Source organism: Petromyzon marinus, chromosome 47 (assembly GCF_048934315.1).
Source record: "Petromyzon marinus isolate PM22_M1 ecotype Great Lakes invasive population chromosome 47, UKy_Petmar_22M1.pri1.0, whole genome shotgun sequence".
In the NCBI taxonomy this organism is placed as follows: Eukaryota; Metazoa; Chordata; class Hyperoartia; order Petromyzontiformes; family Petromyzontidae; genus Petromyzon; species Petromyzon marinus.
Window position 1 is genome coordinate 10,854,112 of NC_133713.1, and position 17,524 is coordinate 10,871,635.

General features: G+C 50.2%; 1 protein-coding gene across 1 annotated transcript in view; it reads left to right on the forward strand.

The window, feature by feature from the left end:
* The window catches only part of LOC116952475 (ephrin-B2a-like), a 169,100-nt gene that overhangs the window by 134,053 nt on the left and 17,523 nt on the right, over window positions 1-17,524 (forward strand). The window contains exon 3 of the mRNA XM_032971857.2: window positions 14,988-15,080. Coding sequence (XP_032827748.1) covers window positions 14,988-15,080 — 93 coding nt within the window. The remainder of the gene's footprint in view (window positions 1-14,987; window positions 15,081-17,524) is intronic.

Consider the following 17,524-nt stretch of genomic DNA (forward strand, 5'->3'; position numbering starts at 1 on the left):
CCCAGCTCCCACTCTCCATCTCTCTCTCCTCCTCTCTCGTACCCCCAGCCTGCTGTCGCATTAGTGGTCCTCGTTTAAACGGAGTAACGTGTACCCGGATGCACCGAACGGCGAGCGTGAATTTTGGATGAAAAATTGGCTCTGGTTTGACAGGGTGGGGGGGGGGGGTGTTCTCCTTTTGAAGCGTGGTTGCTTGCACCCCCCCCCCCAGGGAACAGGGTGAGGGGGGGGTGTCGGGTCTCTGGCCCTGCGCTCGCGTGGAATTAGGTGCCGTGGCTCCAAGCGCACGTCGAGCGTCCACTTTGCACATCAAAACGGCAGGGGTCGTGACCTCTTTCATCGACTGATTAATAGCGTGTTGGTTTCCACGGGCCCGTTGCACTTTTTTGTTACTTTAAAGTTGGTGCCGTGTTGAGAGACCGGTAAACATGCTGCCTCTCGCTGTTCAAATGACACCTTTTGTTCGAGTTTCGTGTGGCCAAAGCACAGTACTGTATTGTTAAAGGCATGTATGCCCACACACACCCTTTGTATATATGTATGTACGTGTGCGTGTGGGTTTTCATGCGCGCGTGCGTATATACTCAACGTATTTCATGAACTGTGTATGCAGTGTGCCGGATGTCAATACAGGTGTCATCCATTATTAAAGAATTATAATTAGACAGACGTTTGAACGAGGTCAATAGCGCTATACACACATGCGCGCACACAGTATATACGTATCTTATCGTGAGAGCCTCCTCCCCCTAACCCCCCTCCACGTGTCGGCCGTTGGCGTTGGACGTTGCATCGACGTTTGAGAGTCCCCCCCTCCCCAACCCCCCCCCTCCCCCCCGTGTTCGTCACCATCTCAGCCGCAGTCGTCTTGAACGCTTCTCAGTTCTGATCCGTCGCGGACCTCCTGGGCTCTTCATTGCTTTCGACGTCACCATCGCCCTTCCGTGAAGTTCAAATCCGCCGGGTCTAATTTCACTTCTTTAATGACGGACGATACCTCCTCCATGGCCCACCCACCCACTTCCGCCCTGCATGCACCATGTTCAACTCTCTAAGACCAATCCCAGTTTGCATTCCGCCACGCCGATTAACCACGACCCGATGAAGTGTGCCACCCCATTGCCAGGGGCATTAAGGTCGCCGAGGCGTGGCCTACTCGAGGACGTTAAAGGTCGCCTGTCCCCAGTCCGTGCGTTCTGCACTTGTTGTGCCGTACGAGCGCTGCCATCGCCTGACTCGGGTGAAGAAAAAAGCGCCTTGTCCGAGACTCCAGGTGCAACGCGATCAATTAGCTCCCACTAACAATAGACGAGTGGTCGGGGCAGTGGTGCTGTGGACCCCGTGACCCCAGTTCGATGACAGGCCATCGCGAACATTATTCTCACGAGTGTAGGGTCGCCACCTGTCCGGCTTTGACAAGAGCCTGACCCGGACAGTCCTGGAATTTGCATCTGTGTTCGAGCGGCAGGAATGTATTTGTTCCGAGGTCTGGTACCGGTTATTGCGTTGCAATTTTTATTACAGAAGACTCGCACAGTTACAGTGCCGATGATGCACAAAAGCAGAGTGAGAAATATGTCTGCGGTTTGGTCCTCGAGAGGAACAAAGGCCATCACGAGTGGCGAGTGATGTCCGCTCCAGTCCAGGGCCACCGCCCACTTCCAGCAACCAGCACTGACCAGCGTGGCGAAGTTCAATCGCACAACCCCAATGGCCGACACTGCTGTGATAGTGCTTCATCCAGCAGTACACTGACGGAAGGCTGCCAATTAATCATGAGTATTATTATTATTCGTAAAGTAGCTGTCGTCACCGTTAACAATCGGCCAACAACAACAGGGCCCCATCAACAACAACAGGGCCCCATCACTCCAAAAATGGCCTTAACATTCCGCGAGCTGGCGCCCCCGGCTCGGCGGCCTCGGTCATTCCCGTGGCCGCGCCCTCCTCGTTCTCGTCTGCTGCGGCTCGCAGAAGCCCCCCTTGTCGTCGTTGACCGACGGGAATTGACGTCCCCGCGTCTTTATTGCCCGCTAATTGCCCCCGCTCGGGACCGGCGTGCGCAGCGCTCCCGCCGTGAATCGGAGATGCCACCGGCACCTCGCACGAAATCGCCGCGCCTGCGCCGTCTTGACTGATGATGAGGATCGAGGATGCGCGCCTCCCCAACCCCCTCCCACGCATCCACCAACCGCGGGTGGCACAATGGGCTCGCACAGCCCGGCTGGCAAGTCGGCGAGCACCGGGGATCGTTTCCATCTCCCGGTGGTGGCACTTGAAAATAAAAAAAATATGTTGGGCGAATTTCTGGAAGCCCCCCCCCCCCCCCCCCCCCCCACACACGCTTCCGACATGTCCAGCCCGCAGCGTACATGGGCGCGCCGCGCATTTGACAAGGACACAACAACACCGCATGAAATAAAAAAAAAAGAATCGGCCACGTCAGGCAAGGTGTGCGCCACGAGATGAGCACCTCGATGGACCGACCTCTTGCCGGATGAAATGGGACCACGGCACGGCGATGTCACGCGCGATGCTGGATTCGTTTTGGTTTTTATTTCCTCCACCGCCGGACTCGAGGACACATCTGAGTTACGTCGTTTTACCGTGTAGTTGTGTCATTTTAATACCCATTCATCCGTGTGTTGAGTTTACCACGAGTTATATTGGGGCGGAGCATCGGTACGTTGGTGAGCACACTGCAAAGATGAATGCAGAGTTTACTTACGTGTGAAAATGCAACGTACTGTATACAGTATAGTCTTTTTTTCAATCCACTGCTGGATAAAGGCCGTTGTGGGGGTTTGTTTGACCATACCTCCCCACGCTGGTCACGGCCGGTTCGGATATCACCCGTTGACGATGTTAGCTATGCCTGGGAATTGAATCGGTCACCAGGTTCGTAGCGCAAATGTGCCGCTTCCCAATGATGAGAGACTGCCAGATTTGTACCCAACAATCTCAGCTTGGCTCGCTCAATGTCCCCTGACATGGCCATTATCAGCCCCATCATCCACTCAACCTGGATTATGGGAGTCCTTTACCATATTTGGATATTAATGCATGGCTTGTTAACTTGCTGGCCATGCTGCTTGTCCGGTTAATGTTTTGTTTTTAACTCGCCGCAATTATTCAGCTCTGCGAATCTGTGCCTTCATCTCCCCATTTGTGCCCGACTGTTCTTTTCCTTTTAGTTAAGCGATCCATTTTTGTTGTTGCCACTGATTTGCAAATTCGTTTTTTGCGTAGCCTCTTTTGAGGTCCGGAGGTGTTAAATGCACGAGGCGCAACACAAATAGCATGAGCTCTGATGGCAAGCCTTTACAAGAAACAAAGAGAGAACGGTCGCGCCTACAGCGACAACTGTTTTTCCCTGTGAGAGGAGAGGGAGAGAGAGAAAAAAACACACATTCTTAACAGCTCCGTCTCTTTTCCCAACATGCAATTTACACAACGAAGCCAAACAGCTCGCACGTTTCCAAAGTGATTCCAGGGTGAATTTTTCCTCTCTTTAAAAATAATAATAATAATAAAAGCCGAAGCCGCGAGGCGAGAAGGCGAGAAATCGAGAAGACGGCGTGATTATTAAACAATGCAGTCCCGTAATGAGGAGGAGAGCCAATCCAACGGATCATTGGGGCAACAACTCCATGGTCGCATCCTGCAGTGGACGTCAAATGTACGGACGGACGCGGGCGAAGTGCCTGAGGAGCATGGCATATCTCTCGTGGCGTAATGTGGAAGTAGGAAATGCCTGCTGAGCGAGTTAAAGGGCCAGAGCACTGTACGAGAAAATAATTCTAATTTGGCGAGGCCCACTACGCAGGCATCTTGACGTGGGAGCGTGCGTTTCTCTCCAGTTTTGATTTGCGGCCTCACGGGCAAAGGGAGCAGCAAGAGCAGGGAGTGGCGATGATGGCACAGTGCTCTGCAGTGCCTGGACCACTCCACCCCCTTGGATAAATAATGGGCGCTTTTGTAATTTTATTATGATGTATTCTTGTTCTTTTATTCAGAGTAGAGAGGGGGGGGGGATGCACTGGGTGGCACACTGGTGTGAACCTGGCCTTGTGCTTCCCCCTTCACCAATTCGCACTTCACAGCGCGGGGAAGTATGGTCAAACTACCCCCACGGCCGAAAGACGCGGGGGAAGGTATTCATCATGGGCTAGCTTTAAAGACAATTGGCAAAACATGCAGCAAAAGTAACCAAAACTTGGATGCACATGTGCATGGCACACAACCACAACTTAGATGCATATGTGCATAGCGCACAATCAATTATTCAACGTTGAGCTTAAACCACAGAGTAGATAATTGTTAGATATGTATCGGGGACACGAGGCAAATGCGGAGTGAAATTAGTAACATTATGGGCCCATTGCGCCAGCTCCTAATGTAGCAAGCACGGTTGGCTACGTACGGCGTGAAAGAAGTTAAACGTGCACAATATTCGGTTCTGGCCCGTTGAAAATCGAGAGTGGAAATACAAAGCGCAGTCCCAGTCATTTTGGGCCGTCGGAACGATCCGAACCAACCGCAAGTGTGGACGGTTTGTTTGGCGACGATGCCTCGGTGACGGAGCAAGCTCTCCTCCGACCGCGATGCCGTGGCATCTCGAAGGTTGACCCAAACACAGTCGATTTCCGGCAGCACTGATTTCATTTCGATTATCTTTTTTTTTCGTCCGGGTTTTTTTTCTTTTATTTTCCCCTCCGCTGTTGTTCGTAACTTGTGCCCTGCTCGGGTTCACGCAGTTAAAAGGGCCCTGTCAGAGCTCGGACAATGGGGGCCCTCAGTTGGACAAGAACTCGCGCTGTCCAAACAGTGCGCTTCTTAAATACGGTTCTTATTCTGCGTGGAATGCTCTTTCGACCCCCCCCACCCACCCACCCCCGGCACAATTGCGCGCGCTTGGGGAGCAGTGACGACGCGACGAGTTTGTGCGCTGCGCTTCGGTCTCGGTAACCCGGGTTGGATTCCTGGTCACATATGTAGTCTGTGATGTCGGGTTGAACTTTGTTCGCAGCGTACGTAGCCAACTGCGCGAAACGGAGGTGCGGGCGAAGGGCAGCAAACTAACCACAAAAAGGAGTTCTCAATACATTTTCTTTCAGACTCGATTGTTTTCAAGTGCATAGCTCCTATGGCTTACTAATATCGGAAGGAGGGGCGTTCCGGACGCCCCGCGGAAACTCATCTGAACGCGCCGCGCACATCGCTCGCGACAATTGGTTACTGAGGCTGGCTTGCCTGTCCAACACAAGGTCGCCTCGGCATGAGAAGTCGTAGCCGGCGCGGGCGAGGGAGAGACGTCAGCAGCTCGGTGTGGATGGGCCTCTTGCCGGAGGCCACTTCGAATTTGTTCTGGCCTTGATAGGTGCTCGCCAACGGTGCTTGCCGCTGCAGCAGTCGGTTCAGGTTATTTGATGAATGGGTGTGCAGATTACATTTTTTACATGTTTTGTGAAAACACATGGATTTACTATATTTGTGGGCCATGCAACCGGCTCGTTTCATTGCCACTGTCCGCACATCACGCGAGACGAGGTTTTATTCTGAAGTATATTCCGGTTAAGCTCTTGGCATCACGATGTCGCACCTGCCGATTAGCGCGGTTGGCTACGTACGGCGCAAAAGAAGTTCAACGTACGTGTACACGTCACCATGGAATGAAGGAGTTCAATATCGGAACTTGTTACACCACCTGGCCCCAGAAGAATGTCGTAGAAATACTCTGCGAAGTCACGTGAATCTGGCTGTTTCATTCACACTCGGGACACACTGATCTTTATATACCCTGCAAAAGAGTGTCCGCCAGCCGTCAATCAAACCGACAATTTAAAATTCTCAAGAGAGCTGAGACTCGGTGAGACATATCTTGGGTGAACAAAGCGTCGTCATTAGACGGAGCCGTCCCCGGAGACAGAGGAGGAGGAGGAGGGATGCGCGGTGGTCTCATTTCTTGGTGCAGTAAAAATGTCTTTCTCGGGTTTTAATTTTCACGCCGTAGTCTGGCCCAGAGAGCGGTGTTTGTGAAGCTACGGGGGTGCATGCACGCCAGGGTGGGCGTGGGGGGGGGGGCCGTCTGGTGAGTGGGGGTGGGGTGCTCGGTTTGAAGTGTCATATTTTGCTTTAACATGTTAGCAGGCCTTCGCGGCCAATGTTATTCATAAGAAAGGGTTTTTGGGTTAGATCGCCAGTACACAATGCGCCAATTAGTTTACTACTAAATAGAGCGGGACGACGTCACCACTGTGAACACATCAGGTGCAGAGATCAGAGGCGGAGGAGGGGGGGGGGTATTGTATTTATAAAATAGATTAGTAATCAGTTAATTAGCATGTGTAATATTATGTTTGACACTTCACTCGGGGACAAACGTCGTTGAGTCTCAAGACTCATTTGCGAGGAACGTCCTGCTCACGACGGCTGGACCAGTCGTCGTCGTTTTGGAACACTGTATTATTATTATGATGATGATGATATTTTTGCACACGGGAATGAGCGGAGCGAAAACAACGAGTGCGAGGTTGATGCCTTCAGCTCGGACTGATGGCTGCACCGTGGATACGAAATTGATGTCTTCATTGACGAGCCTCTGGTCACCTCTCCCCTCTCACCTCGCTCTACTCCCCTCCACGCACTCGGCTCTCCAGACAACCGAGGCCCTCTGTCAAGGATCCCAGTCAAACATCCGTTCCGTGGGAGGTCGCTCAATTCTCCGCTGCTGCCCCCCATGACATGGGGCTCCCCTTTCCCCAGCCGCCCGCGCTCCCCCCAATGCCGTACAACTTGACCGACTACTCCTACACAATCGCCATGCCCGCCCCCCCCTCCCCTCGCGATGTGTAGATTTGGCGTCTCGAGATGCACTCGCGTTTAAGACGCCGCACGCAAAATATGTCTCAAAACTCGTGGCCGCGGCGTCGTCACGACGAGTGTGCGGCGTCTCCCCTCGGCCGCTGCACTCCCGCTGCACACGAGGAGGCCTTTCCGTGCAGCGCCGCACGCATGTCTGGTTTGGGTTACGCGGGGAGCCCCAAGCAATGGGGGGGTCGATCTTAGATTACAGACGTAAGTAATGGCAGTGGCAGGAGCTGATACTGGCTAGAGAGAGAGAGAGAGACAAACCCGCCCCCCCCCCCCACAAAACACCAGCGGACAAGACAACGAAATTAAGTAAGAAAACAGCAGGATAAAGCCTGGGGAATTGAGATAAATGCGTTTATCTTGTGCATCTCGGCATTTCTGCAGAACAGACGGATCGCTTGCGCGATAGCGTGAGTTGGGAGGGGGGCCCTCCCCAGGGGGGGGAGGGGGGGCACCGCACCCTCCCCTCACCTCCCCGCCGCGAACCACCGAGGTGGCAGAGGGACTCGAAGGGAACTCGCGGTTGTGGTTCTTTACGAAGCGTTGGAGGTGCGGAGACGCGGCAGGCTGCCTTCTTCAAGCAGCTGCCTGCAAGCGAGGTCGTCGTCTAACACCAATGGGCTCCCCTTGTTCCCGTGAGCGGGATTCTCGTGCATGCGATCGCTGGTGGAGCACCTCCTCCTCCTCCGTTGAAGGAGCGCAGACGACAGTGGTTTTTCTGTATGGTCCATAGTGTGGGTTGCAGGGCCACAGTGACACCTCCTGTGGCTCGTGCCTTTCATCTTCCACTCACGAAGGAGATGCGTACCTTGGTCACGTTCTGATGCGGTTGATGGTTACATCACCGGTGTCTTCGAGGAGGAGGAGGAGGAAGTTAAAGTCAGGAGGTGTGCGATGTTTGTTCTCAGATGAGCTGTTTATTCTGATGCAACATTCCTGTGGATTGGGAATGAATGACAATGATGGGAATGTTGGTGGTTATGAGGATGATCTAGATTTGAAGTTTTCGTGACTGCAGGGATCCATACTCTTTGGTTCTTTCGGTAAAGTCGCGTAGGTATAAAATAAAATTTTGATGTAGCAGTGGTGATGATGATTATTATGTTGCTGCTGATTATGTTTTAGCTGTGTTGCTGCTGATGATGATGATGATGATCAAGTTGTAGCTGTTTTGGATATTGATAATAATATGAAAAAGGTGTTGCTGCTGATGGTGATGATTACGGAGTTGGTGACCATGACGATGGGGATGATAATGACGACAATGATGACATGTTCAACACACAGTTGTAGCGTTACCGGGTTCTAATTCAATAAAAAACACAGCGGTCTATTGAGATGGGCAATTGCACGCCGCTGAAAATCACAAAAATAAAACAAATCTCTTCATTGCCACCTTCCCACACGGCTCGCGACCCCCATCCTGGTTAGCAAACGGGCCTCGCTGAGCGTTCACACACCGGCTTTGTTCAATATTGTTGCACTCCACTCCACGTACAAGCCCTGGTTACGCGACGGTAAGGAATGCAGGCTGGGACTTGCCTGAATTGATGAAACCTATCAATGTGTCACTGTCGTCCAATTTTAGGTGTTCAATTATTTTAACCAACCCAGTCCCTGAGTCAGGCTGCCGAGAGGCACTGGCAGCTCTGAAACACTCCCACCTTGATGCCCAAGAGCACACTCGCAGTGAGTAAGCCGGTGGCTAACGTGAAAATATTTGTCATCGCCCCCCCCCCCCCTCCAATTCCGCACATCACCTCACCTGGCGATTCAATTGATTGTCAGGATTCGTGGCCGCGATCTGATTCGGGTGTCATATTATTTTTTTCTTTTTCTTTTTAAGCATCGTTAGATGCTTCACGAATGTCCCTCTAGTGGCTGCAGGGGTCGCACGAACTAAATTACGTGTGGTGTGTTCACACCGACAAAACAATCCGTTTTCGCACGTACGATTTGATGCATGTGTTTGCGAGCGTAAGAATCGGTGTTCATGGCTGCAGCGTTACACCAACGAATTTGCGGCGTGTTCCTCTCAAGTGTCCTGCACGCACGTGACAAGTTTAGTGCTCATGGGAGATTTGGGTAAAAAAAGTAATGCATTAATAATAAATCTGTAGTCTATTAAGGAAAATGCCTTTTTGTCTCCGTATCACATTTTGTTTTGCTTGCTTCGGCATGATTTTTGAGGCTGATGCGGCGTCGTGGTCAGCGCTGACTGGACTTGCGATCAAGAGGTCACCGTTTCGATTTCATCTCCCGGCACGTAAATGTTTACACCGCTGTTGGTCGATCGGCAGGGTAGCCCCATGGTGGGTCAAGTGTGGGCGGTCCCACCTCTTCCACGAAGTCGTGGCCAGCATGGACGAGTTGGCCAAAATATCCCCTAGAGGGCCTCTCTAATAAGCTATCGAAATGGAGGCCCTTCTGCCATCAGTTGCGTTAGAAAGGAACTGCGGGGTCTTTTGCTTACTTTTTTCGTTTGAATTGCTTTTAATGGTGAGCGTAAATTATCTATTACGTAAGCCAAATTTGGCAAGAGAAACGAAGCGAATTTGCGCGGAAGCCAATAATCTTGTGTGGGATTAATGAACATTTGGCCAAGGGGGCCTGTCGGCGAGACTGCGTACGCTGGCTCGGCTCGAAGTCTTTTGCGCGTGTACAGTGCGTGTTGGTTCGGCGATACCTGACAAAAAAATTTCCATTACAAAGGCTTCTGAGTTTTCGCATGGTTCAGTGCCTCCGAATCGGCCGTTGGGAATGACGCATGCTGAAAGAAAAACCTTAACTTTTTTTCATCTTACCAGGTAAGGCCCACTGAGCCTAACAGCTTTTTTCAGAAGTGCCCTGGCCACAAATGATAGCTCAACGAAAGTGGCTTATAATGTGGAAATGTATAGCAGCCAAATACTCTAAACGCACGCTGATTCTAAATGTGGAGGGAAAAACCCGGAGGATCCGTAGAAAAACCCACGCAGCCACGGTGAGAACATGCAAACTACAAATATACAGCAGGCATCAGGGTCGGGATCGAACCCCCGACCTCCTGTACAAACGGCGAGGTAGTTAACATCTCACCACCGTGGTGCCCACAAGCGCGCAAATCCCCAGCGACGTATGCCCCCCATCAAACCCGCGTGGACGAAGCCACTTGGCCAGAATCGCGAGCGCCTCGCGTTAAATTCGCCTGCCGTGGGTGAGACTCGCCACGGCGACCTCCGCCCTTCGTTTTTCACTTTGCACTGAGCAGTCTCCCTTTTGAGGCGAATCAAAGGGCCTCAATCTGCCAATTGAATCGGCGTATTGCAGAACACTTTAATCACGTTAATCACCTCTATTAGTCAATTGGCTCAGAATTATAAAAGTGTATAATAATCCTCTGATCTCCTATTTCCAAATTTACATCCTATTTTCAGATGTTAGATTCAAAATAACTTTATATATTTTCAAGGTTAACTTTTACGAACAACTATTTGTTCAAGGCACCGGCAGAGATCATGAGCGTCCACTTTCATTTCCAGCCTCTGAGCAATGTATTTGTTTTATTTATCTACTTAGACCTTTGTTTCCCTCCCACTGTAAATTAAGTGACAATTGTAAAGTAAAGCTGCCCATGTGAACACGGTTTTTACGTGTGAGCACTTTGATTCATGATTTCAGACTGCGCGAGGCGGGGGGGGGGGTGCTTGATGCCGCCACCACTGTGTGAGATACACCCCACTTAATTAAACCTCTTGATCATTCTACCGCACGTGTCGGTGCCTGAGAAAGGTGGCCCTGGCACAATGGTGCAACGTCTGTGCCAGCCTGTGCCAGCCGCGCATTATTGAGGTATTAAGAAATAAGTGCCTTTGGGCATCATTATCCGTGGCCCTGTCACGAGGTAGCTGTTGCAGAGGAGCGTTCCGCCCACTTTTAAACCGGCGCAGCCTATCGGGCGCGCGTTGCTGTAGCGATGAACCCCGTGTCGCTAGGGTAAGAGACTCACGCTATTGGCTGGGAGGTTGGTGGTGGTGATATGGGTTTGGGTCGGGCCTTGTTTGTGACAGAGTGATATGAGCTGGTAATGTGAGTGCGGTATTAAGATGAAAGGTAGAGTTTTTTTTTTAGTACTTGGAGACTAATTATTGCCATTTGGTGGATTTTTTTTCTTTCTGAGTAGCATTATTTAATCAGGTCCGAGTTTTAATCTTTGGGAGAATTCTACTCCCAAACTAGTGGATCGGTTTGTTGATTTTGATGAGCGGAATTTGGTGTCTGTCTCGTGGTGTCTTGCAGTCCTCTTATATCTGAAATGAAAATCTGCACTCTGTCGTGGAATACAACACAGGACATAAACATGCCTCGTGTGTTTGTTGTTTATACTGTGCTCACAACCCTGGACGCAGCTGATATGTACCAGTTTTTTTTTGTAATCTATATAGATTCCCCTTTGCCTGGTTGAAACTAAACATATAATTGTTTTCTAATTGAATTCTAAAAAGTACATAAAAGAAAATCAACACACCAGCACTATTGACAAAGATGCCCTGAAAGTTGTTTTTATTTACGCTCAATGATTTACTGCCACAATCCTCCGGATGGGTTTGATTTGGTTGCGCCATCCGTGCCGTTTTGGCACGATGTCCGACGTTTCGCTTCACTTGCTGGGAGCTTCTTCAGAAGGAAGAAGCGTGACTTGATAGATAAGATAAACACGGGGACGGGGGGGGGAGGGTTGGTGGAGTTGGTGGTGCATCGATTCACAGATTACCACTTCTCTTATGTCCGTGAGATGACGTCAACTAAGCGGCCCGTTACCAGCACGTAGTCTGAAACGTCGGACGCTGCATGGTGTTCCGAGCGACACACCACGATGCGACCCAAAAGGCGGCAGGCGCACCGGAGAGCTCTACGCCGCAGCACAACGCGCGACAGACCCACGCAGTCGTAACAGCTCGCAAATGAGGATGAACGAAACGTAATAAAAATACGAATTGCATCCGTTCATAGCGAATGTTGTGAATGTGAGATTAGCAGCGAACCCATAAAGCACGGCAGTGGTTTAACAAGCAAATAGCAGGACGGGTTCTCACCAGTTCTCACCAGCTCGGTTGGTTGGCAGGGTTTAACGCGTGTGAGTAAGCACATTTTTAATCTTTAAATTACAATTACGCAAATGATGAATAAGTCGCAATTCTGGAATGTTTAGTCACCGGGGTGGCGGCGTTTGTGAGTTAAGGTTTTATATTTGTAGAGTTCTATTTCTGGCCCGCCTGAATAATTGCTCTGCTTCACATACGTGCAATGGAAAATAAATTAAATGTGTTCATTTACCCCACCAGCCAGGGCGTCGTGCTTATGCTGCTGCTGTTATTTGCGTGACTTCTTCTCTTTGTGTGTACATCAATGACACAGGTTCCCCAAATAGCCTCGAACAGATTTGGGTGAAGTGTTGTTCGCGAGCGCCTATTAAGGCCGGCACGGCACACGAAAGGCGGTGGGTGGACAGCACCACGCCCAGCCTCCTTTGCCTCCCGAGTGCTGATGTTTACACACCGCACCAGGTACTCATTTAATGCTGAGTTGACCTAGGGGAGGCCCAGAACCAGTAGAGATATTCGTCACTGATGTTGACCGTGAGCGGGGAATATTAAACTCGGGTCGCCGGGTTCGTAGGGCAGTGCGCTAACTGCTGCGCCACCGCTCCCCCCACCCACCCCCAACACACACAGACGGAAAACCACAAAAAACCACGTTCTGCAACTTCTGTAGCTAAAGCAGCAGCAACAGCAGTGCAATCGACCCCTAGGCGAGACGTAATTACAATGAGGGATACGAATCCGTTGACGGTTACAATGAGTTTCAAACGGAAGTGAACTGAAACAGACGACTTCAGTGTGGTACAAAGCATATCTCCAAACGCCTCGGTGTTTGCCGCTCGAATGCTGTGTTCCGAGCTGTTCCGCATGTTTGTCCGGCGCGGCATCCGACGTTTCGCTGCACGTTTGGAGTGGGCCGTCGGAACCTCGTGCCCAACAACGCGCGGTGCAATCGGAAAACGGTGCAAGACTGTGACCCACCTCCGCAGTATCAACGGGGGTTTCCCTTGGCAAATGTAATATTGAGTGCGTTGTTTCACAGTTGCTCTTGCTTAGAGAAGCAATCATTCCCATGTAAAGCCATTCCAATCTCCGTTTGTGTAAAACTGTGACGCTTCAGATTCTCAACATATTCATTTGTAATTGGGGATCTTTCAACGTTTTTTGTAAAAAAAAACCAACATTTTTTTTGGTGAACCCAGGTCACTCTTGCAAATGAGACTCATACCCTGGCCTCTTGAGTTCGTTCGCCTGGTGAAGCAACCTGGATGCGTGTGACGCTACGGGAGGCACAGGAGAGCGCCCCACCGGGGGTGTCTCGCCCCCGAGACGAACGACGGCCACGGCACGGGGCCCAAAAGCGAATCGCAGTCAGAAATTAGAATTCCAGAAATCGCGGCGCTATCATCATAATCGCGTTCAACCAAAACACCGTTACGTGCCAGGATTGCTTAGCGACGTGCACGTTTAGAACACGACGCGGCGGAGCTTCACAGATTACGATTTATGTAAAGCCCCCCCCCCAACCCCCTCTCTGCCCCCATCGACTTCGTCCTGCCCCCCCCCCCCCCCCCACTGTGTTTATCCTTCCTGTCATGCATCTCCTGTGCAGGGGCTGCTCGGTTACGAATTAAACGCGCTCTCGTTTAATTGCTGTGGGACGGGTCACGGCGTATCACGAGTGCGGTAATTAATTTTACTGAGCCCGAGCCCACGACCTGAGATAAGGCGCCGGCACGGCATCATGGGACCTTGAAAGGTGCCTTTGGCCTGACGTCACTCACGGCAACACATTTGAGAGTATCGGTTTGTTTTTAATATATATCGGTTCGGAGATTGGGGAGAAAAATATGAAGATGTATTTGCCTTTTTCTGCCTTCGCCTATTTTGTTACGTTCTTATTTGTGCCTAAAGATCCACGTTTCCCACGCCTCCCTGGAAAAATAAATGTGCCGTCTCGCCAGAGAGGTGGCAGCGGCGGCTTAGGGGAGGTCCCGCATCCAGCAGTGGATTGGCCGCAGTTGATAATGATGACAATGATCTCACGAAGATTCAAACGGATTAACTTAAAATGCTCTTTGCAACTCTCGTCAATTGTTCACACCCATTCTTACCGGTTGTTTTAAATGCGTTGCAGAAGAAAAGTAATAATTGTCACACATTGCCAATCCACCGCTGGGTGAAGGCCTCCCTATGCCGTGTCGATCAAGGGGGTTGTATAACCCTGTGGCAACAAGATGCTGGCCAGTCCCGGTTCTATAATTATGCGCCACTGGTGTCAGCCGCGGCCGGGAAATAAAATTAAGTCACCGGGTTTATCGCGAAATGCGCGAATCACTGCTCCACCGCTCAACCGACACATCCTGCATTCGCTTGAAATGTTCGGCGTTTAAACAACTCGTCGATTGGTCAGTTAAAACAGATTCCTACGCTCACAATACACGTGCTGCGTGCAAGAGAATCAATTCGTTTAGATCCGTGTATGTTGTATGATGAGTATGTAATTTGTTTATGTGCCCTCTGCAGCCACTAGAGGTACTTACAGCAGCAGCACGTGTTTTTTCCCTGCATTATTTTCATGTTATCCGATCAGTTCCCAAATCGAACCCATGACTATCGGTGGAATAATCGGTTAGCTAAATAATCGGAGGGCCCAGCTTCTTCTTCTCTGTGGCCGACGCCGACGTAGAGCAACAGCAACACATTCACAGTGAGGTGGTTGAGCCAACGATCGTAGCGGGGAGTGGTGCATCGCTGCTGTGGTGTGTCTCCTTCGTGTTTCGCGAACCTGGCGTCGAGTCGTTACGTGTTCCCTTGAGCCCACCATCGAGGGGAATCGACGAATGCGCGGCCGTGCCATTGCCAATCGCTCGGACGTTGGGGTGCGGGGGACTGCTCGTTTCCCGCGCGTTCTCATCGAGCGTAGCGCAAGCAGCGAGCAAAGAGCCCAGGTTATTAATGACGACGGGGCAGACTGCGATGTTTTATTCGTTAATTGGAATCAACAGTTCTTTTGTTTTTCTCTCTTCTCAGCGACCTCCACGGGCACGGAGCAAGGGATAATGAACGGCGTCGGTGGGGTCTGTCAAAGCGACGGCATGAAGCTCATCATGAAGGTTGGCCAAGGTAATGCCCGCTCGCAATGCTCACCCACTCCTGCCATGCCCAACCACGTCCTCCTGTCATTCCGCCCAAACTAACACCAGGGCTGGCCAATGTCACCGACAGCCAGTCTCCGAGCGTTTTACCAAGAAACTTGTCTTCTCAGATACTTGAGGGATTTCAATAACATATTTGTGCGTTTTTTTCGTGCAGCATTTCATACAGATGTAAAAACTACTTTGTTTATACAAAAAATATTTTTTCTTAGATACTTGAGGGACTTCAGTATACGTGCAAAATGTTTATTTTCTGTGTGACGGTTAATAGAGATGGAAAATAAACTAATTTGTAGGTTTTTATTCTGGCAAGTGGCACACTGTACCGTCCATCACGCCGGCTGAGCTCATTTTTCGTAAATTATTATTCCGTGCGAAACTGCGTTTGTCACAGAATTCTACTTTTATAATTGGTAGACAAAGCCTAAGCTAGATTAATAATTCCCTCGCTCATGGTGAAACCGCGTTAACCCTTCATTCACAACGTTCAAGTTGATTATTGTTGTTATTGTTGTTGTTATTGTTGTTATTGTTGTTGTTGTTATTGTTGTTATTGTTGTTATTGTTATTGTTGTTATTGTTGTTGTTATTGTTGTCCCTCGCCGTGCAATCCCGCTGCTTCGTCTTCGTCTTCCATATATTGCGTTTTCAACAAAGCAGCCGGACAAGAATTAATGTCGTAGCCATTCCACAGCGTCCAGGGTAGCTCGAGTGGGTTGTTGGGACTCCGTTCAGAGGGATCCTCACAGTCGTTTGGGCAGAGAGAAACCAGGCTGTTCCTTCGTCGGGATGTGGGTAGACTTCATGACCAGGGTTTATTCCCCAACAGATTCAAACCTAATGCCTTGCGTGACGATCCACGCTTTTTAAGACGGTGGAACCGAATCCCCCTTCACGCAGTGCTTGTCATTGGGCAACTTCACTTCTCATCCCGTGCAGGGTTTCGCTCAATCAGCAGTAATTTCCCGCCATCATTAGCAGGTGCGGCTAAAGCCAGGGTCACAAAGATCAGTCGGTTTTTTTCCCGACTCGGAGGCCCGCTTGCACTCTCGGGGTCGGTCGCTTTGCAGCGTTGCCCCTGAAGAAGAAGATTATTGACAGCTCATTGCAAGCTCCGCATGGAGGCCCAGGCAGCTAGACTCGTATCGCACGACCATCCTAGAGATGGGAATTTTGGCTCGGCGGATTTTCCACAGATAGACGCTTGAGTTAGTAAGTGGGTGTGTAGGTGGGTGGATTTCTGGGTGAGATACAGAGTGGGTCGGTGTCTGGGAAGGGCTGTTAAGAAAAGTGAGCACCACATTTTTATTTATTTAAAGCAGGTTCTGCAGGCGGGGACGGAAGATTAAACGTTCCCCTTCAAAAGCCACGAAAAATTCAGCTCGGCGATCCAGTTCAATAAATCGGCGGCCGCGCTCTGATGTAGCAAATGTGTGGCGATGAATTCTGCTCGTGCTGCATCAAGAGCCGGGCAGCATTCGTCCAGCAAGCCCCGTATTCGCGGAGAGAGAGAGAGAGAAAGATTACCGCTCGTACGTAATCGCCTCGCTTCCGCCGTGGTGACGGATCCTAATGGACTACGGGCTCGCTCGCTTGCTCGCTCGCTCGCTTGCTTGTTCTTAGCGCTATTTTATCAAAACCCAACGCAGGCAATGCACCATTTATTTGCAAGGTTTACCAAAATTGCCATTCACACAAATCACTTGCTCTACCTGCGCCCAGCATTCAACATGAAAAATGCGATTAGCATTTATTACATCTGAAGGACCTGTTAAAAGAGAGCTTGTGAAATGCGTGTAATTTCCATTTTGTAATTTCATTATCAAATAATACACAATATACGTAAAAAAAACACATCTTTTCTAGTAATTTCTGTTGGGGTTTTCTTTTGCCGTCCACTTAACGATGAAGGTGACTGGCATACGACCCACAAGCGTTGTGTGCAAGCGTGCAAGCTTTCGAAAAATTATTAGCGAAATCAATTCGGACGGGTAGAACGGTGTTGCTCTGAATTTCACCCACTGTCTTGATGGCTCTCAAAAGAAGTCGCAAAATCTTGGGGCATCAACGCACACAACCGTCTGACGTGAAGTGCAACGTCACTCATTCTTCTCTGCTGCCCCCATCGTCCTGGACTTCCTCCAGCTGTCTGTGTTATCTCCACACTCTGCCCCTTGTTCAAGTCCAGGCTCTCAAGGCCTTCCCTTTTACACTTGCCCATGACTGCCTCCTGCCCATCTATAAACTAAACATGTCCACTCTTTCTGTCTCTACGGGATTTTGTCGTCACATTTGGAAGCTATATAAAGCCACATTATATTATTTTGATTCGCGTAGAACCCCATAGTCTCACATCGAGGCCCATGCTCTCACACACAGACATATGACGAACGGTTTATCCCTGTTTAAATA